The 22,497-nt window shown below is 42.4% G+C and overlaps 1 protein-coding gene across 1 annotated transcript; it reads left to right on the plus strand.

Moving 5' to 3' along the window:
- The first annotated feature begins 6,531 nt into the window (after positions 1–6,531).
- On the plus strand, positions 6,532–6,906 carry LOC100466178 (ragulator complex protein LAMTOR3-like). Its single transcript, XM_034663124.1, is given in 3 exon segments — positions 6,532–6,561; positions 6,563–6,623; positions 6,656–6,906. Coding segments are annotated over 3 exon segments (342 nt in total).
- Positions 6,907–22,497: the final 15,591 nt, after the last annotated feature.

Here is a 22,497-nt window from a genome sequence, read left to right on the forward strand (position 1 = left end):
TCTCCCTCTCTGTCAAATAAATAAAATAAAGTGAAATAAAGTAAAATAAAAATCTGAATACACTGAGACTGCCCTGCTGCTTGAAAGTTGGAGTTACCTACTTGGAGAAGCCATGTGTGGAAAGGGATGCCTTAACAAGGCCAGCTTCACATGAGTGAAGAAACGTCCAGATGGCTCTAGCCTCGGCGGCCAGCTGATAGCAACTGAAAGAACCCCACATGAACGACCAACCGAGCTCATCAATTGCAATAAATCATTTGTTCTTAGATGCTACATCAAAAACAACTGCGGTTAAGTACGCTATTACCATTGGGGGAAGCTGGGTGAAGGGTGTACAGGAATTCTTTGTGTCATTTTGCAATGAATTCTGAGTCCTACAGTACTATTTTTTTTCAGATTTATTTATTTTAGAGAGCGAGAGCACAAATGGGAGGGGCAGAGGGAGAGGGAGAGAGCGTCTCAAGCAGACTCCATTCTGAGCTCAGAGCCCGAATCGGGGCTCAACCTCACCACCCTGAGATCACTACTGAGCTGAAACCAAGAGTCAGACACCTAACCGACTGTGCCACCCAGGCGCCCCCTAAAGTGTTATTCTTTAAGTTGTTAAAAACTGAAACACTAGCCCACATGATCTCGAAAGGGCCCATTTTGAAAGAACTAAAGACAGCTGAAGGTTTTCCCTGAGCCATGTCCCAGATGCTGACAATGCTGGCACTGGCGGCAGCCAACAGGTGTGTGTAACTGCATCCCTAAGCACACTTGCTGGCTTTAAAAGCTCAGGAGAAGGCTCTGACCACCACCCCCACCCTCCCAATGCCAGTGACTCAGCCTCAATCCTAATGCCTCACTCATCACATTTGGCTCTCCTACCAGGGAAACACCCAGCTCTTCCTTTTGTCTAGCAAGGAAAGAGACTACTTTTGCTCTTCACTTTTCAAAGACTGACATAGCGATATGAACAGGCATGAAATGTCACTCAGCCAAAGGAGAGAGATTTTCTCTGCTAGTGTTTTTTAAAGACCTCTTTTCTTTGGTTCAAAAAAAAAAATCTCACACAAACAAGTGAAATCATGTCCTTATTCTGCCATGCTTTAGAGATATCCCCCCATCTGTAGCTCTTCGGGGAGACCATGCCCCTCACAGATGGCATCTCTTGAAGAGGAGACCCCAGCCCCGCTCCCCAGATACAGCTTCCTCAGAGATGAAGTGTGGGAAGATAACTTCTACCTCGGGTAGTTTGTAGACTTGTGGTTCGTGAAAAAGTGGAAACCATCACTTTGGGTTGGGAGCAGGTGGGCTGTAGGAAGAAAGATGAAGATCTGACAAGATCAACAGAACAATCTAGAAATAGTTATCAGAGTGCCTAATGTTTCTCAGCTCTGAACTACGTACCGTTGATGTATAGAAGTGTGAGAGAAAGACAAAAGATTCTAGTGGAAAAGCTTTGGACTTCCAAGACCTGAGCTGACGTCCCAGTTTTGCCACTTGCAATATGGTCTTGGGATGGTTTTTCATTCTCTCTGAGGGGTCAAGAAAGTTCTCCTGACCAACCTCAGGAGCTTGTGAAAATCACAAGTGAGTGCAGTGCTTTGTCAACCACTGGGCCAGAGAAAGCTATTATTATCCCCTGCCATTGTGTACTAGGAGGTCAGAGAAGGAAGAGGGAACTGGGCAGGAGCTGTCAGGGAGGACTTTGATGGAGGACATTGGTCTAAAGTGGACCTTGGAGGAAGGAAAGGATTGGGAAGCAGAAAAGGCATTCCTCCCTAGGGGAACTGAGGGAGGGATTTGTATCCTGTGGGGGAGGGACGAAAGTAAGGAAACTTGACTTAACCTGTGAGAGGGGTTTTGATTGAGGAACCATATGGAAAATAAGTTAAGGGAGATAAGGGAGCCTCTGATTATGAAGGATCTAGGAAAACAAAGAGATAAGGAATGGTAAAGAAACAAGGTGAAGGATGCTCACCAACTTCTTACCTGCACGTCCCACAGAATATATCCGATGCTCCAATATTCTCAAATACTTATTGCTCTGGTCTATACTGCAAAACCGCCATAGTGAACTATGTTGGATAGAAAAACTATGACAAAATTATATAATCAAACAGTTACACTGATGGATGCTATATGTAGGGAAGAGGTACTGTGAAATTTTTTATGCTCTCAGAAACAAAATGATGTTTATCCAGTTGGACATCTTCTAAAAGATACAACAATGTATCTTACTAATTAGAAATTTCTAGGAAAGGGAAACCTGTATTTCTCTTTTCTTTCGTACACTGGCCTCCTCCGGTTTTAAATCAGCACACTGAGAAAAAAAGGGCAGCACGTGTCCCTACAGTGTCCTTCACTAAAATTCAATCTGGCTGGAATCCCAAAATTCCAGTCTGTCATAGTCCCTGACCATGGGCATCTTGCAACTATTCGTAGATGGGGTATCTTAGGGTAGTAAATAAATCTCCTTATAGAGTAAAGATAATGAATCACAAAAAGATCGGTCTCTCTCTTTCTCTCTCTCTCATTTGGTAGAGTGTTCTAATGTTTCTTTGGCATCCCACTACTTACTACTTTGAGGGCCCCCTTTTACCCTAAGCTTTACCCTAAGCTTTTTCCTCATGAAAAGGAAATAGCTAGAGGAGCCTGGCTGAATGCTACAGAAATGCAGAGACGCCAACTGTAAGAGTAAATTCAGCCATATTGTTTATTAGTTGATGCCTCAGGACTTCAAGTCTGAGATTGTCTTGCTCTGTTTTTCTTTATTCCTGTTACCTAGCAAATAAGTGTTTGTTGAATGAATAAATGAAGACATTTAGTAAAATCCAATGATAATAGTAATAATGTATAATGACAATAAGAAAGGGTGATGAACTTCTGGGTCCAATACAAAAAGCAAACAAAAATGATCATTGAAGGAATTCTGTGTACCCAGTGTAAATACAATGACATCATCACCAGAAGAAAACATGTATTAACTTCCCACAATGCAAAAATAACTACGCTATCTTCTTAGTCTAGAAAGCAAAGAATAGTCATAATTCCTATCCTGAGGGAGCTTACAAATTAATGGAGAAAACAATACACCAGCTTACTCAATAGAAATATTTGAGAACAGTTATGTACAGACTGGCGTGAGAAAGACGGCGTGTCAGAAATGGTGCTGGCAAGTTGGAGACTAGGTGGGGCTACTCAGGAAACATAAAATTCCTTCTCATCAACTACAATTCGTTGAGGCTGATTCTCCCTGATCATGGGGAGGAGAAGAAGAAATTAAGACTGAAAATGAGTTTGTGATTGAGAATAAATGAAGTCGAAGTGAAAGTGAAGAGCAACAAGGGGGTGGAGGCTAAAAAGGAAGTAGAGCTGAGGTTGAGGGATGAATGGGGCTGGGTCACCTCTACCTTCTGGGATATTATTCCAAAAGGGATGGTGGATGGGTTTCCTTTAGTACTCGAGTATACTGAGTATATCACTCATCCTGGGATAATACAGTCCCCCATACAATCTACCACCCCGCTTTTCTAGGACCTTACATGTGGTAATATACGTAAAACATGTCTTGTCATGCCTGGCACTTAGTAGGTACTCAGTAAATTGTGGCTGCCTTCCTCATCTATTTATCTGATGAATGCTTTCATGAAGATTCTACAGATTTTCTTCTCTGTCCTTGTCTCGTTAACTGTCCATGGCTGTTAGTCCTTGTTCGGACTCTGCCGTTGATTCACCATATGACCTTAGCCAAAACTCACGTTCTCTCTGAGCAAGAAAACGGGGATGATGTCTGTTCAATATACTCCCCGGGCTGGCTAGGAGGATAGGGCGTGTGAAAGCACCATGAAATGCATTAATTGCCCAGGGAATCTGAAGTATCAGGATTAAGCCCTCTTTGTATCACTCCCCCAAAGAGTATGTCCATCACCCAGAGGCTGAGGTAAGGCTGGCGAAGACCGAGTACCTTTAGTGACCTGATTACTGTGCAGCCACCCCCCCACCCCCGGGGTGGTTTCACCAGCTCTGCGGTGCTTCCGTGGGGGAGATTTGTGCCCCAGGGTGTTTAACTGATCCTTTTAAATACAGTTCAAATAAAATTAAACTGCAGTTGCAATTTGAAGTTAGAAAAGCAGAGGGAATCAAATGGTTCACAAGTATTTATCAAGTAATCACAGAGACCCTTATAAATACTCATAAAAAATGAACATAACCTCTCACTTCCAGAAGTATGGAGGTGATTCCAAGTTGATAAAAAAGACAAGGCCACCAGTTATAAGCATACACACATGCACACAGACATCCATATTCAGAGACACAGAAAGGGTCATGCTTATTTTCAGATGGACAAACAGATTCAAGACCTCAGGAAAATATTCTGTCAAATACCCCAGGGGGCAGGGGTTAGACGGTGATGGACATAAAATTCAGTTTCTGTCCTCTACCCACAAGCATGCTAAGAACAAAAAATGGAGTTGATTCCTCCATGAGATGGTTAAAGTGTGTTTGTTTTGTTTTGTTTTGTTTTGCTTGTTTTGTTTTGTTTTTGAACGCCATTATGCCTTGAATTCATTGGGATTGGATCCCAGCAGCTCAGGTCCTTTCTGCTGGTTCTCATGAAAGTGTGCTTCCCTGGGGGGAGCAGGCTGGTGCCTTTCTCTTCGGCCTCCTTCTTTTTCTCATCATTTTCCTTCACACACATCAGGAAGCTACCTCAGCTCTTGGAGTGTTTAATATGCTGAACACACACATTAATTTGGGGGGCAAGCATCATGCCCTTGTTCGTTATGACGATGCCAGCAGCAAGCTGGATAACTCTGTAAGCTCTTCTAGTTCTGCCACAGTAACATCTGTGGGACGGATGCCCATTCCCTTGACAGTGGCAATATCACCTTTCTTGTAGATTCCCATGTATGTGGCCCAACAAACAACTCCATGCTTCCTCAAAGGCCTTAAGAACATAAAATGGGTACCTCTCCTCTCTCCCTCTGTGATGATCATTTTTGGCAAATTACTGGAAGATGGTGGTTCCGACCCCCCTAAACCCCCCCCAAAAAAGCAGATACAGTTTTAACATAGCTCATAGGGTTAGAATCACATATAATAAAAACTATGCTTGAAAAGTCCTTAAATTGGCCATAAAGTAGAATAGCTGTGCCCACACTTCCATGTTTCTCTAAAGACATACCCGCAGGTCACCCTAGCCAGTTAAAGTATCTTTAAACCCCAGGATCACACTCACTGCAGCACAGTGCTTACCTTAGGACAGGCACCTGGCAAATGAGACCACAGGAGCTAACAGCAGACTCACCTCTCCAGTCTCACTTCTTTTTGGGACAGAATTAATCCTAGCATTTTAAGTCCCAGCTCTCTACTCTGGCAAACAATAAAGCAAACAATATAGTACATCTATCTTAAGTACACAGTTTGATGAGTTTGACAAATGTATACACTCTTTTTGACCACCACCACGTTAAAAGGATAGAACATTGGGGTGCCTGGGTGGCTCAGTCCATTGAACGTCAGACTCGATTTCAGCTCAGGTCATGATCTTGGGGGTCATGGGATCCAGCCCCACGTCGGGCTCCGTACTCAGTGGGGAGACTACGTGAGATTCTCTCCCTCTGCCCCTCCCTTCACACATGAACTCTCTCTCTGTCAAATAAATAAATAAATTTTTATTTTTTATTTTATTTTTTTAAAGATTTTATTTATTTATTTGACAGAGAGAGACAGCCAGCGAGAGAGGGAACACAAGCAGGGGGAGTGGGAGAGGAAGAAGCAGGCTCCCAGTGGAGAAGGGAGCCCAATGGGGGGTTCCAGAATGCCAGGATCACGCCCTGAGCCGAAGGCAGACGCGTAACGACTGAGCCACCCAGGCGCCCCAATAAATAAATTTTTAAAAAATAAAATAAAAGGATAGAACATCACCATCCCCCCTCGAAAGTTCTGTTGTGCCCCATTGCAGTAAATTCCCACTCCTAACATTAGATAACTACTGCTATGCTTCTCTTTTCAAATGTCTTCTAGAATTTCATATAAATGGAACCATACAGGATGTACTCTTGTATGAAAATGACCCATTTAAACAAGGGTTTAACCCATTCATAGAAATACAATGATTGTTATAGGTGGTAAAGTCTTTGAATGTAACTTAAAGGGGAAAGAAATAGTCTGACAATTGAAGAGGGAAGCTGTTCTGTAAATACAGGGCAAATTGCTGATCTTTTAAGATAGGAGAATCAGCTGATAATCAAGCTCAGGGACCTCAGTAAGACCAACTTCGGGAGAAGAACGGCTTGGGATGGAGCTTTGTGGAAGATGAAGGCAGATGAAATCCATTCAGGAGGACGTGGAGGAAGGAAGGAGGGAAGTAGAAAACGCCTGGAAATCAGTGTCAAACCTTATTTCCAGTCCTGATTTTTGTCGCTAAGAAGCCACATGACTGAAGACTATCTTCAAAGCTGTCCCTGAGTTTACAGCTGTGAGAACAGGGCAGCCCAGAAAGCCAGGAGTGGAGATGGAGCCTGCAGGAGAAAGTTCATCATGGTGGATGACCTAAAGTGATTCCTGTATAAAAAAATTACCAAGTGTTGAAGGGCTCCATGCTATCGTTGTGTCAGATAGAGATGGAGTGCGTGGGTTGAAGAGGCCAATGATAATGTTCCAGGGCATGCTTTGAGACCTGGTTGCTTATCTACCTTTGCCCTTGCAACAGACCAAGGAAGCAAATTTGGACTTTCAAAAGACAAAAGTATCATCTGTTACGGTAATACCCACCAGGCAGTTCAATTCAATCGTTTACCTTTGGTGGTGTGTTTCATAGCCAGCAGCAAATCCAACACAGGAATCACTGTCAACCTAGAAAGGCAGCTTGCTCCGTTATTTGAAGAATTGAGACAAGTCGTGGATGTCTCTTAATCTGGCAGTGGTTTTGATGTATACCTTATTTTCGTTATAGCAGACACAGTACCAACCTGGCAGTCTTTAGACCACAACAATATTTGTACTCATGTACTCAAGAAAGGGCCCCTTTCCCCACCTTACACGAAAGAAAGAGCTTTAGATAGATATGATCAATGGACAGATTGATTGTTCTCTTTTCTTGTATAGAGTCTTTTCTTAAGTTAGTGAGATCTGGGGATAACACAGAAATGGTTCAGGACATCATAGCTCCCATGGGCTTAGTCCAGTCACCAAATATGCATGAGACCCCTATTCAGTGGGTCAGAATCAAAATGGTACTTTGGTCCACTTGTGCCATGAAGTGTCCCTATTATATAGTATGCCCAGGACTGCAGAATGAAGCAGACCTGTTTTATTATGAATAATAATGAGGTCATATTTTTCTTAATCTTGTTTTATTTCTTTGCATCTTGTGTGAGGAACATAAAATGGCTTAGTAAAAGTAATGAAGACTGTACAATCAAAAAAGAAAAAGAAAAGGAGCCACATGACTTTAGGCAATTCACGTGCCCTGGTTTCCTTGTCTGTATAATAAAGGCATCAGACTACGGACATGATTTCTGAGTAGCTACGTTATTAGATGTAAGTTTCGTGAAGGCAGGGACTTTGTCTTTTATTGCAGTGACCCCAGCACCTAACAAAATACTAGCACTTGATAAATATTTATTGAATGAATGAATCATCTAAGGTCTCTCTGGCACCTTACTACTTTGGACAGAATAGTCTGATACGGTGTTGGTTCCTTAGCCCCTGCCAGCCCCCAATAGTAATTGGGCCCCAGTCTTGGCCCAAAAGAGCTCTGCCACAAAACTCATGTACATGTGGAGACTAAAGGTTAATCTTGCCCACACACTAAAAGCCATTGAGACCAACACCTCCCATATACTCGAAGGGAGAAACTGTCTCCAGCCTCCCAGGAGAACAAAGGTAGAGGACAAAATGTGGAAAGATGTGACCCTATAATTTGTAGCAGTAAAACTCATGGCATATGGATCTTCTAATGGGGTACACTTAGTGGACAAATGAGGCTGAAAGGTCAGGTGTGGGACCTTCCAGAGTTAATAAGATGGTTGTAAGCATGGTTTTCCTTGGCTTCACAGCTTTCATTCTAAAAGTTTGGTGGTCTCTGCCACATGGCAGAAGACCTTATCCCAAAGGCTGCAAACTCAGATGCCCTCAGGGGCTGGATGAGTGCTGGCTGAAGGGGGTTGGGACTATGCCAAGACAGAATGAGACAAGTAAGTGTGGAGACCTGGACAGGGCACGCTCAAACTTAAAAAAAAAAAAAATCAAATGCACTTTTTACATGTTGCGCTGTCAAAAATATTGATTCCAGAATTAAGCTTCTGGGTTGCCAGTTTGCAATCCAGGTGTCTCTTCATGACTAATGATGGCAGGAGCCTCTCAATGGCAGCTCTTTGAAAAGCTCTGTACATAGTAGGAGTGGAAGGAACACTTCTTGAAGTACCAAGTTGCAGTGACAGACTGGGGTTTCATTGGGCTGAACAATATGGTGGACTGAGAGCCTTTCATACCTTTTCTCTCCACCTTGCTTCCCAGGAAAGTGCCTACTCCAGTGCTGGCTGTTTATTCTTTTCCACACTTACAGCCTAGTCGCCTTGAAGCAAACTGGGCTTCAGTGGTTGAAAACACTCCAGTTCTCTCTGTCATGCCTCTCTCCCTCTTTCTCTCCCTCTCTTTCCCTCTCCCCGCCTCCTTCCCTCCTCAGCATGACCTCTTCCTCTGAGGGCAGAAGCTGGGTCGTTTTACTCCCCATTCCTTCATCCACTCCATGATTTGTCATCCCAGCGTTCTCTTCTATAACATTCTAAGTTGACGCTTCTCTTTCTACTGTAAAAAATACCCAGTAGACCTGGTCACACAAAGGTATTAATGACTCAATACGTTACTCCTCTAGGAATGTTTAGTTGCAAAAAGGGTATAAGGGCAACACTGAAAGCAAAGGCAATGAAAAAAACAGATCTTTGGCCGGTTGACCTTCAGGTGACCCTCAGATCACAGCAGGACCTTCACCTTGTCCATGGAATAAGATGGTGAAGAGTCAGGGAAACTAAGTGCTAGGAAGTATGAAGAACAAAGCTGAACTGGCAGAAGGTTTAGCAGCTATTCGCTTAAGTTCACATTCCAGGTTTGCTTCTTCCTAGAAGATCTTGGACAAATTACTTAACCTATCTATGCCTCAGTTGCCCCATCTCTAAGACGGAGATCATAGCAGTACCTACCTCATACGTTGCTGTGAGAGTTCAAAGAGTTAATACATCCAAAGTCCCAGAGCGTGCTAAGAATTCAATGAGCTTCAGCTATTATTATCTGCAAAGTAGGAGCAGTGCCTGCTTTATAGATGTGGAGAATCAGATGGGTACTGGTGTTAAGGCAGGCAACACAGTACTTAGCACACAGTAAATGCTCAATAAATTCCTATTGTTATTACAAGTTGTGATTGGCTGAATTATGGCCATCAAAAATATCCAGGTCCTAATCTCTGAAACCTACGAATGTTACCCTGTATGGCAAAAGAGACTTTGCAGGATCCTTTTTTCTTTTTTAAGATTTTATTTATTTATATGAGAGAAAGAACAAGCATGAGCAGGGGTGGGGGAAGGGCAGAGAGAGAGGGAGAAGCAGACTCCCCACTGAGCAGGGAGCCCGATGCAGGGCTAGATCCCGGGACCTGGGATCATGACCTGAGCCAAAGGCAGCCTCTTAACCCACTGAGCCACCCAGGCGCCCTTTCAGGATCTTGAAATGGGGAGATTATTCTAGATTATCCAGGTGGGTCCTCAATGTAATCACAAGTGTCCTGTAAGAACCCAATTCAAAAATGAGGAAATGACTTGAATAGACATTTTTCTGAAGAAGATATTTAAACGGCCCATAAGCAACTTGCTCAATAGCATTGATCATTAGGGACATCAAATCAGAACTCTTACAGTGAGATGCCACCACACTCATACCCAGTAGCATGACTACTACCAAAACAATGGAAAGAAACAAGTGTTGGTAAGGACTTGGAAAAATTGAATCTCTTGTACACTCTTGGTGAGAATGTAAAATGGTATAGCTGCTGCGGAAAACAGCATAATTGTTCCTCAAAAAAATAAATATAGAATTACCATGTGATCCAGCAATTCCACTTCTGGTTATATACTCAAAAGAATTGAAAGCAGAGTCTCAAAGAGATTATCTGCACACCCATGTTCACAGCAGCATCATTCACAACGACTAAACCGTGGAAGCAACCCAAGTGTCCATCGACAGATGAATGGATAAGCAAAGTGTGGTGTAGACATACACAGTGGAATAGGATTCAGCCTTAAAAGGAAGGAAATTTTGACACATACTGTAACATGGATGAACCTTGAGGACATTATGCTAAGTGAAATGAGCCAGCCACAGAAAGACAAATACTGTATGATTCCACTTATATAAGACACTTAAGAGTTGTCAAATGTATACAGACAGAAAGCAGAATGGTGGTTGCCAGCGGCTGGGAAAAGTGGGAAATGGGGAGTTAGTGTTTAATGGGTATAGAGTTTCAGTTTTACAAGATGAAAAGAGATACAGAGATGGATGGTGGGGATGGGGGCACAGAGTTATAAATGTACTTAACACTCAGCTGTAGGCTCAAAAATGGCTGAGATGGCAAGTTATATTATGTGTATTTTACCACAGTAAAAAAAAAAATAATTGAGGGGGAAAAAAAGGAGGCAGTGGGAGATGAGACCACAGAAGCAAAGGCAAGCAGATGCAGAGAGAGGAGCCGCTGTCCTGCCGGCTTGCAGGCTGGAGGTCGGGGCTGCAAGCCAAGGACTGGCTGCAAGCAGCGTGGCCAGGACACAGGAGGACTGGATTATCCCCTGGAGCCTCCAAACAGCACCAGCCCTACCAGAATCCTGGCCTTCACCCCATGAGACTCAGTTCAGACTTCTGGTTTCCAGAAATATCAGAGAATACATTTCTGTTGTTCAAAGCCACTCAATGTGTAGTTTGTCACGTTCCATAGGGAACTGATACAGAGTGCTCATTTTATCCTGAGTCTCTTTTACAGCCTAGCGCGATCTTCAGGGAAGTGAGAGGAACACGAATCCGTACAGGTAAACAGAAATGTTCGCACTCTTGGGGGGAAACTCACTCTCATACCTCTCTTGACCACCGCGGGTATCCAGTTAAACTTTCTTTTCGCCCTGGGTTTGGAAGGAGGGAAAGGAGTCGATACTCCCGATCTATTTGTAGCAGTGTGAAAGCCAACAGCCAAAACGGTCATTTTTGCAGTTAAAAAAAAAAAAACAAAACAATGGTGTTTGTTATTTCTTTTTTAAATGCATCAGCAGGGCCGGTGGAGAAGGTCTGGAAAATGACAGCTAAGATTAGCTCCCAAACTCCCCACCGAGACCTTGAGTGGCTGTCAGCTCTGCAGGGAACAGCAGCAAACCCTCACGCAAATGGCCTATAAAAAAGGCCTTGTCAGAGGCACCTTGACCTGCCAGGGCTTCTCTGGTACTCGGATTCCCAGCGGCCCTCCCAGGGTTACGCTCCCTCGCATGATGTATTTCCCCTGCCTTTTTTAGAGCTGCATTATGCTTGCTCCAGGAAACAGCCTCTTCCTTCTCATAAACACAGCCTTGGGTTCCTGACCAAGCACCCTGCCACTCCACAGCTCCTCGTTCATCCATCACACTCTGCTGTCACCCTGGCCGCGATTGTGGAGAACTGGTCTAATTCCAGAGGTGAACCCAGGGTGGGGAGAAGGAAGGGGAAAGCCCTGGGAGCAGCTGAGGGTCACACACACCCCAGTTCCAGCCTGCTGATGAATTCCCTGGAAGCTGACTCGCCGGCACAATGAGCAAGCCTTTCCGATGACCCAGTGGGTCTGATGGAAAATTCTTGATAAGGTCACCACCAGAGCTAAGCTTGGCGTCTCTACTCCCTCGGCTGAGTGCAGTGCCCAGGGATAGGATAGAACAGAGACCTTATGGAGAGACTGGGGAGATCTAGTGAAAAGCCCTGGCTCCTTGTAAGCAAGGTAGAAATGGTTAAGGGGGGGATTTGAAGGGTTGACGTGACCCACCCCCAAATATACGCTCCATTGGCTCTGGCGGTGCACCTGGAATACCCAACAATGGCTTCAGGAGAGCTTATATTTATTGGGTGCCTCCTGACAGACACTATTCTCAGTGCTTCAATCAATTTGCACCACCGTCCCGTCAAGGAGGTACCCTTATTGTCTGGTTTACGGATGAGGAAATTAGGGCTCAGAGATGTTAAGTAAGTTGCCAAAGGTCACAGAGCTGCTAAGTTATGGAGCTGAGATTCAAACCGGGTAGTAGGCCAGTGTCTACATGTCCAACATTATGCAATCCTGCTTTCCAGGGGCAGTTAAACATTGAAGTCAGGACTTCTCCCCACCATGGGTTCACCTCAGGAGTTGGCCCAGTTCTCTGCAATCATAGCCAAGGGCATCGAGGGCACCCTCCAGGGAGCCAAAAATGTTCTGTATCAGACTAGATAGCGGCTACCCAGGTACACACTGCATAACAATTCATTAAGCTGCTTACTTAAGATTTGTGCACTTTCCTGTGTGTATGTTACACCTTATTTAAACACACACACACATTCTCCTCTCTCTCTCTCTCTCTCTCTCTCTCGTTTCTTTTCTTTTTCCTCTCTCCCTCTCCCTCCCTTCCTCCCTCCCCCCACTCTCTCTCTCTCATTATTACCAGAACCATGGTAATAAGAACATTTTGAAGCACATAAGCTACGTAGGACGTTGGGTGGTGGAGGGCAAAGGGCCTTGTTTTAGAACCTCTTGCCAGTACTTTTGTTTAGGAAGAAGGTAGTTTAAATGAACAACAGCAGATTTGAATGTAATATGTACTTGCAAGAGAACAGAAGCTGGGACTTGGAGGTGCAGGGAGACAGAAAGCAGTGAGCCATTACTTTGTCCTGGTTTGAGCCAGTGACACCCTCTGCTCCTCTGGGTGATGGAATGATATTTGTTTATTTTATCCATACTTCATCCCATTCGCAACCCTTCAAACTGGTGTTTCTTTTTCCTAAACCGCTCAGTTCAATAACATACTCTCAGCCTTCAACACATGTAATGGCCTCTTCTTGGTTCTCATCTTCCATGACTGCCCTGTAACCTTTGGTGTGTTGATAAGCCCTGCCTTCCTTGGTGGACTCTTCATCGGACTTTGATGACATTGCACCATCCTATCGTTCTCTTCTCTGATATTCTTTCTCTGTCTCCTTCATTTGTTCTCAGTTTTCTCCTTCCTTCTGATGACCCTACACGGCCTCATCCTTGGCCCACCCCGCTTCCCGCTCTTCACTCTCTCCATCCATCTCCTGCCATGGCCTCTACTTACCGTTGCCTCTGCTTCAGTGATTCCTAACTCTACAGCTTAAAGTTTCCTTTTCTGAGCTGCAACCCTGAATCTCCAGATGACCGCTCGACACCTTTATCTAGATGTTTTCCAAAGGCGATATGTCGAAGTCAATGACTACTGTCATCCTTTCTCCAAAACCAGCTCCAAGCACAAATTCTTCCTTTCATCCAAGCTCAAGCCTTGGCATTTTCTCTGATTCTTCTTCCTCTTCCTCAGCATCCAGAAAATTCCCAAATCCATTTAGCCCTCCCTTTGCAAAATCTCCCTAAACTTCTTCCTCCCCCAAGAAAGACCCTCATGCATTTACGTCCTACTCCAGATGGAGCAGGCAGAGGCCCGTCTTTGGAAAGGTGGTTCTTCCCCCAAACTACCTTCCTCTAAAGCCCAGAATCCCACACCACCAACTCATCACTGTTTACAAAGCATCACTCCCTCCTGTGGTCCTTTTTTAAGATACAAAACTCCTGTGGGGAAGGTCAATTTGGTTTTGAAGTAAGAAGATGAGTTAGAATTCCTGTTCTTTAGTGTGTAAGCCTATATAGCAAGTTCTTAACTTCATGGAACCTTGGTTTTGTGGTCTGTGAAATGGAGATATTAATATCTTCCATAGCTACCTTATAGCTAATGTTGCCTTAAGAAAAAAATTTAAATTAAATTTTAGGGGCATGTGGGTGGCTCAGTCAGTTAAGCGGCTGCCTTCGGCTCAGGTCACAATCCCAGAGTCCCAGAATCAAACCCCGCATAGGGGTCCCTGCTCAGCAGGAGTCTGCTTCTCCCCCGACCCTCCCCGCTCTTGTTCTCTCTCTCACACTCTCTCTCTTTCAAATAAATGAATAAAATTTTTTAAAAAATAAATAGATTTTAGTTAGTGAACATACAGGGCAATATTGGTTTCTGGAGTAGAATTCAATGATTCATCACTTACATACAATACCCAGTGCTCATCACAGCAAAGCCCTCTTTAATCCCCATCAGCCATCTAGCCCATCCTTCACCCACCTCCTGCCATCAACCCTCAATTTGTTCTCTATCATTAAGAGTGTCTAATGGCTTGTTTCCCTCTCCTTTTTTTCTTTTCCCCCTTCCGATGTGTCCATCTGTTTTCTTTCTTAAATTCCACATGTTAAGTGAGATTATAGGTATTTGTCTTTCTCTGACTGACTTATTTCACTTAGCACAATATACTCTAGCTCCATCCACATCGTTGCAAATGGGAAGATTTCATTCTTTTTGATGGCTGAGTAATATTCCTGTGCGTGCGTGTGCGTGTGTGTGTGTGTGTGTATGTGTGTGTACCACATCTTTATCCTTTCATCAACTGATGGACATTTGGGCTCTCTCCATAGTTTGACTATTGTTGGTAAATGCTGCTATAAACATCTGGGTGTATGTACCTCTTCGAATCTGTATTTTTGTATCCTTCAGGTAAATACCTAGTAGCACAAATGCTGGATTGTAGGGTAGCTCTATTTTTAACTTTTTGAGGAACCTCCATACTTTTCTCCAGAGTGGCTGCACCAGTTTGCAATCCCACCAACAGTGTAAGAGGGTTCCCCTTTCTTTGCATCCTTGCCAACACCTCTTTCTTGCATTGTCAATTTTAGCCATTCTGAAAGGTATGAGGTGGTATCTCATCATGGTTTTGATTTATATTTCCCTGATGACGAATGATGTTGAGCATCTTTTCATGTGTCTGTTGGCCATCTGGATGTCTTCTTTGGAAAAGTCTATTCATGTCTTCTCCCCATTTCTTAACTGGGTTATTTGTTTTTTGGGTGTTGGGTTTGATAAGTTCTTTATAGATTTTGGATACTAACCCTTCATCAGATATGTCATTTCCAAGTATCTTCTCCCATTCCATAGGCTGCCTTTTAGTTTTGTTGATTGTAAGCTTCACTGTGCAGAAGCTTTTTATCTTGATAAAGTCCCAGTAGTTCATTTTTGCTTTTGTTTCTCTTGCCTCTGGTGATGTGTCTAGTAAGAAGTTGCTATGGCCAAGGTCAAAGAGGTTTCTGACTGTGTTCTTCTCTAGGATTTTGATGGATTCCTGTCTCACATTTAGGTCTTTCCATTTTGAATTCATTTTTGAGTATGGTGTAAGAAAGTGGTCCAGTTTCATTCTGTATGTTGCTGTCCAATTTTCCCAGCACCATTTGTTGAAGAAACTGTCTTTTTTCCATTGGATATTCTTTCCTGCTTTGTCAAAGATTAGTTCATCGTAGAGTCAAAGGTCCATTTCTGGGTTCTCCATTCTGTTCCATTGATTTATGTGTCTGCCTTTGTGCCAGTACCATACTGTCTTGATGACTACAGCTTTGTAATAGAGCTCGAAAAAGAAAAAATTTTAAAAACTTATATGCTCTTCAATATTTATTGTGTTTTTTAAAGTTCTCAGCAACTTTGTGTGAATGGTTTATTTGGGTCCCTAGAAAAAGGACAAAGGTGCAGGACAAAGAGTTCGCTTGGATCTACATTTTGCCTCAGGGAAGCCCTGTAATTCTATCATGTAGATAGATAGATAGTATCACATAATTATATATATGTGCATATGCATGTGTGTTTATCCATATATGTATGTATATATATGTGTGTATGCATGCATGTATATATGTATAACTATATATACATAACTATATAAAATTACTTGGAATAATACCAGATTAAGGGGAGAACTGAGGAAAAGTAGTTTCACTAAATCCTAGGAAAACATATATAGGCTAAAACATCATCATGGCCAGCAAGTATGTTAAAATATGCAGCAAAGTAAAGAAATAAATGGAGTGAAAGGAGAAAATGTTAATAATGTGTAAATCTAGGCAGTGTGTATAAAGATGTTCTATGATATCTACTTTTAAATGTTTCAAATTTTTAGTAAAAAATGTTAATGTGTTAAAGACAGAGAATAACTAATAATATAGAAAATGTTCATCATGTTATTAACTTTAAAAAGTGAGTTAAGAAACAATGTGTGTAATTATGTTACTGCATTTATTCAAAAGAAGAAGAAGAAGAAGAAAAGGAATATAAACTATAGCACTGTCAGTAAACTCCCCCACGAGTGTAACCTGGTTGCAGCTGGGTGAGATTATGGCTATTTTTTTTTAATTCTCATTTTGTTTTTCTGTATTTTGTAAATTTTATTTAGCATTTACTTTTTGCATAATTACATTGTGGAAAATGTTATTTAAGAATAAACATATAGGAGGGCACAGGGTGGGGGGCGCACAGTCGGTTAAGCATCTGATTCTTGGCTTCTGAACAGGTTGTGATCTCAGGGTCCTGAGATCAAGCCCCTAGTCAGGTTCCATGATCAGTGCAGAGTTTGCCTGAGTTTCTCTCTCTCCCTCTTCCCCTCCCACCTGCTCTCTCTCTCTTTTTCTCTCTCTAAAATAAATGAATAAATCTTTAAAAAAAATAAATAAACCAATAAGGGCACCTGGCTGACTCAGCTGGTAGAGCATGTGACTCTTGATCTTAGGGTTGTAAGTTCAAGCTCCGCTCTGAGTGTAGAACTTACTTTAAAAAGAGAGAGAGGGGCGCCTGGGTGGTGCAGTCTTTAAGCGTCTGCCTTCGGCTCAGGGCGTGATCCCAGCATTCTGGGTTCGAGCCCCGCATCAGGCTCCTCCTATGAGCCTGCTTCTTCCTCTCCCACTCCCCCTGTTTGTGTTCCCTCTCTCGCTGGCTGTCTCTGTCAAATAAATAAATAAAAAATCTTTAAAAAAAATAAAATAAAAAAAAATAAAAAGAGAGAAAGAAACAAACTAACTAACAAACAAAGAAACAAAGAAAAAGATGGGGCGCCTGGGTGGCACAGCGGTTGGGCGTCTGCCTTCGGCTCAGGGCGTGATCCCGGCGTTATGGGATCGAGCCCCACATCAGGCTCCTCTGCTGTGAGCCTGCTTCTTCCTCTCCCACTCCCCCTGCTTGTGTTCCCACTCTCGCTGGCTGTCTCTATCTCTGTCAAATAAATAAATAAATAATCTTAAAAAAAAAAAAAAGAAAGAAACAAAGAAAAAGAAAGCAAGCCTATTAGATGGACAAACATTTCAGAGATTGAGTAACTTTTATTGGTGAAGTTGTGAAAAAAGGGCACTTTTTCTTTTTTTTTTAACAGCTTTATTGAAGTATGACTGATATACAAAAAACTGCACATATTTTAATATATACGACTTGATGACTTTGGACATATGCATACACCCATGAAACCAGCACCACAATCAAGGAAATAGACACATCCATTACTTCTAAGAGTTTGCTTGTGTCTGTGTGTGTGTATACATGTCAAAGATACTTAATATGAGATCTACCCTCTCAACAAAATTTTAAGTGCACAATACAATATTGTTAACTATAGGCACTATGTTGTACAGCAGGTCCCTAGAACTTCCTCGTCTTGGTTAAATTAAGCTTTATACCAGTTGAACAACTCCCATTTCCCCTTCCCCTAGCTTCCGGTAACCACCATTCTATTCTCTGCTTCTGTGGATTTGACTGTTTTAGGTTCCTCATGTGAGTAGAATTTTGCAGTATTTGTCCTTCTATGACTGGCTTATTTCACTTAACATAATGTCCTCCAGCTTTACCCATATTGTGGCAAATGGCAGTATTTTCTTCTTTTTTAAGGCTGAATAACATTCAATTGTATATATATACACCACATTGTCTCTATCCATTCATAACTGCCAACACACAGCTGGATTATTTCCATATTTTGACAGTTATGAAGAATGCAAAACAGGCTCTTTCATATATTTGGTGATAATGTAAATTGCTATAACCTTTTTAGCGTGTCATTTGGCAATTAAAATTCTAAATGCTTAAATCCTATTTTTTAAAAGTAAAAAATAGAAATTTAAAAGGAAAGTGAAGGAAAGACTAGGAAATACAACCTTAAAAAGAAAAAGTAGAGATGAACTACTCCTCAATAGTGGGTTGGCTGAATGCACTGTGGTTTACCCACGCGGCGGGATACAGTGTAGAAGTATGTGAAACAGTAGTAATAGTGCAGTTTGGTGGGGAAAGAGGTGCAGAAAACTGCCTACAGAATGCTACCAGCTGTGCAAAAGGCAAAAAAGGAAGAAAAAAAAGAACGCATATGTGCACAAAATATTTCAGAAAGATACATTTGAAAAACTTGTAACATTGGTTGCCGCTAGACAAGGACACTGGGAGCTGGGCACACTGGAAAATAAGGGACTCGTGCATCTTGAAATTTGAAAAACATGAATTTAATAGCCATTCACACAAGTAAATACGGTTAAATACAAAATACAATGAAACAGACAAGAGAGGCTATGGCGCCAAGTCAGCACATTACCAGGTGAGGGAAATTGTAAAAGAAAAGAACAACCAGAACGACATCAGAGATAATTTTAGAAGCCTCTGATTCCTATTTTTTTTATTATGATTCTACCAAGTAAGGCTACTGGGAATAACACCACTCCATACTGACTTACAGCATGGTTTGGGTTTTAACGATGGGTTTGGAAATCAGGGTTCTAGCTTTGAATTGCCCCCGGTGAGGCAATGGGAGGTGAGGTGTTCCTCCGCCATTTTTTCTTGTAATCAGGCTGTCATCTGCTCCTCCAGGAGCAAGCCCTTCCTACATGTTCAGAACTCTATCACAAGGGGCAAAACCTAATGAGGCAACTTGTGTACAGCTTGCTTTGGGGCACTGATCACCTCTGAAACCCCTCAAGACCCAGACTTCTGGGAACCCTCTCTTCCCCTGGGAGATGTGTGCTCAAGGATCTTAGCTAGCTGTGCATTAGGTCAGACAAACACGGCTCAGAGAATGCTTTCTGGGGCACATACATGGTGACTGGCTTGTCACATGTCAGGCTTGAATTAGTTCCAAAGTGACTTCCAATTTGACATTCTGCTGCTGCGGGAATCCAAGATTTTCTTCATTACCTCCAGGTTATTAAAGGGTTAGCTGAATATCTAGGACATAGACAATTTTATTTGATTTTTTCATCCTCTTATACATGTCTGACTCCTCTCTGAAATAAAAATTGGGTATGAGGTGGGGTGCATGAGTTGCTCAGTTGGTTAAGCGAATGCCTTCGGCTCAGGTCATGATCCCAGGGTCCTGGGATCAAGTCCTGAGTCAGGTTCCCTGCTCAGTGGGGAGCCTGCTTCTCCCTCTCCCGCGCCCCCTGTCTGTGCGCTCACTCTCTCTCTCTGTCAAATAAATAAATAAAATCTTCTTTAAAAAATTGGATGTGAGGATCCAGAATTTAACCTCACACCATGGTCCTACCTTTCTTTGTTTGCCTTTAGTTTTTTTTACTTCTCATTGGAGTCAGATAAGGACAGATAACAGAGTCAAGAAAACTGAATCCCAAGCTAGCAGTGGGAGAAGCTGAGAACCAATCCAATTTATACCACAGAATCCCCAAAATTTCAGAATGGGAAGCATCGGGGAGGAGACTGGAAGATTCTTCCCTGAGAATTTGACCAGCCCAAGAGGAAATACCTCAAGATTCTGACATGGGGGTTCTGCAACAAACAGCTCACCCAGATCACCATAGAGTGAAGCTCAGTGTCCAAAACTCCACTCCTGCTCTCAGAGGCTCCGATCAGCATTTTAGGTGCCCATTCTTAATCACCACCATTCAAGTATGACCAAACATCTGAGGAAAGCCATTGTTATGAAATGCAAAGACAAAATAAATAAATAAACAAATGAGCCAAACAAACAAAAAAACCACAAAGCATAAAAAAATGTAATTTGGTAGAAATAGTTATGCAGACAGAAGAAAACACAACAAAACAAAATTATCAATATCACCTTCGGAGAAATAAGAGAAGAAATTGCAATCATGAAGCAAGAACGGATGTGTGTTTCAACAAAGAATATTCAGAGGACAAACTGAAAAGGAGCTCCTGAGAATTAAAAACATAAAAGCAACACTGAAAAGCCAAGCTATTAAGCTGGAGAATACCATCAAGAAAATCTCTCAGAAAGTTGAGCAATGAGTCAGAGATTTAAAAAAGGAATGAGGGGCGCCTGGGTGGCTCAGTCGTTGAGAGTCTGCCTTCGGCTCAGGGCATGATCCCGGTGTTCTGGGAGTCCTGGGATCGAGCCCCACATCAGGCTCCTCCGCTGGGAGCCTGCTTCTTCCTCTTCCACTCCCCCTGTGTTCCCTCTGTCGCTGCTCTCTCTCTCTCTGTCAAATAAATTAATAAAATCTTTTAAAAAATAAAAATAAAAAAGGAATGAAAAGTTAAATAGAGGATCAGTCCAAAAGATCTAATATCCAAATAACAGAAGAGAGTGGGAAAAAACCCAGAAAATAATAATAATAATATTAATAAGTAAAATCATTCAAGAAAATTTCCAAAATCAAAGGACATGTATTGAAATACTCAAAGGATCTATCAACTGCCTAGCACAATGAATGAAGACAGACCCACATTAGGTACGTTATTGTGGATTTTCACAAGATTGGGTGAAAAGTTTCTCCAAGGTTCCAGAGAGAAAATACAGGTGATTAGGGAGGAGTAGAACTTCTCAACACTAACAAGGAAGCTAGAAGACAATGAAGCTTTGTTTTCCAAATTCTGAAGAAAACTTATCTTCTAAAAAGAATTCTAGATTCAGATAAACTATCAATCAAATATGAATGTAAAAGTCACTTTAAGATACCAAGATATTGTTGGCTTCCTCCCTTGTCCTCTTCTTCTTCCAAAAAACTCTTGGAAATAGTGCTACTACAAACGGTGAAGAGAACATGGGATACAGGAAACCAGTAAGCCAACCCCAGAGAGAGGTGAATGGAATCCCTAAGACAGTGATAGCGATCCCGAGAGAAGAGTTTTCTCCCATAGAAGAGGACGGCCAGTTCAGACTAGAGCAGTAAGATCCAAGGACCAGACATTCTTAGCCCTGTCATCACCAGGATTTCCTTGGCCATTGCATCCTCTTTTTAACCTGAGGACAGAGTGTCCAGGTAAGCCTGGTCCAGATTCTGTACTGGCCATGTGTGGATCAAATTCCAGTTCTCCCTTCCATGCTAGTTCTAGGGGCCAACTGAAGACATTCGTTTCACCCCATGGAAGTCTTCTGAAATCCAGAGCATTAGAGAGAAACTGTAGGTGCTTAGAAGCAGAACATATGAAGCATGTTTATCTACTGGACATCCTCTCTCTGTCCCATACTACAGCTCTTAGATTCCCTGGTTCCAGAGCCCTTAGACCTCAGGACTTGTTTATGGTCTTGCCCATTGGCTTCTCCCAGGTGGTTCAGGTGAACTCTTAGAAAGCTACAGGAGGATTATGACCCAGAGACTGTTCACCTTCCCCTGGGAGCCTTCACAATAGCGGCAACATTGTCCTTTTCTCACACAGCTAGATTTGCTTGACACTCAGTTTCTTCCCCGGATTAGCAATTACTATGTTTCAGGACACACACATAGGTTGAAAAAATCTAAGCAAATAGTTAAACTACCTAGGGGGAAAGGAAGGCATACAACTGGGGAAGAGCATGTAGGAGACTTTTAAGTACCATAATGTTTTTGTTTTGTTTTGTTTTGTTTTACCTAGGTGATGAGCTCATAAGTGTTTATATTTTTGTGGTTATTAATAAACATATGTGTTTTACACCCTCCTTCCTGGGTACTTAGTACACACACACGCACACATATGCACAAATAACTATATAGAAGGGAGAAAAGTCCATAATCCCAACACCTAGATTCAACGAGTATTAACCTTTACAAGTATCTCCTATCATCTTTTGTCTGTGCATTTCACATCACTGAGATCATATTGTGCACACATTTTTGATATACGCCTTTTTGAGAGGCCATATAACATAAGCATCTTATGTTTTTAAATGCTTTGCATATTTACCATTTTAAGGATCATTGTAACAGTATATAAACTCTTCCTTGTTTCAAAAACCATAGCTCTTGGGAACGACATGCTCTGAATCTTTGTGCTAGTGGAAGCTTGTTCCCTGAAATCTTGTACCCTGAAAATGCTTACAGGATAATCCAATCACCTTGTTAAAACACACCCTTCTTCAAGGCCGCGCTCAAATCTCTCCACCTCCAGGAAGCCTCACCACCATCCAGGGAAGCCTTCTTTAACCTTCTAGGCTACCTGTTATCCCTTCTGCCACTTTCTATAG

This window comes from Ailuropoda melanoleuca, chromosome 6, assembly GCF_002007445.2.
Source record: "Ailuropoda melanoleuca isolate Jingjing chromosome 6, ASM200744v2, whole genome shotgun sequence".
NCBI lineage: Eukaryota > Metazoa > Chordata > Mammalia > Carnivora > Ursidae > Ailuropoda > Ailuropoda melanoleuca.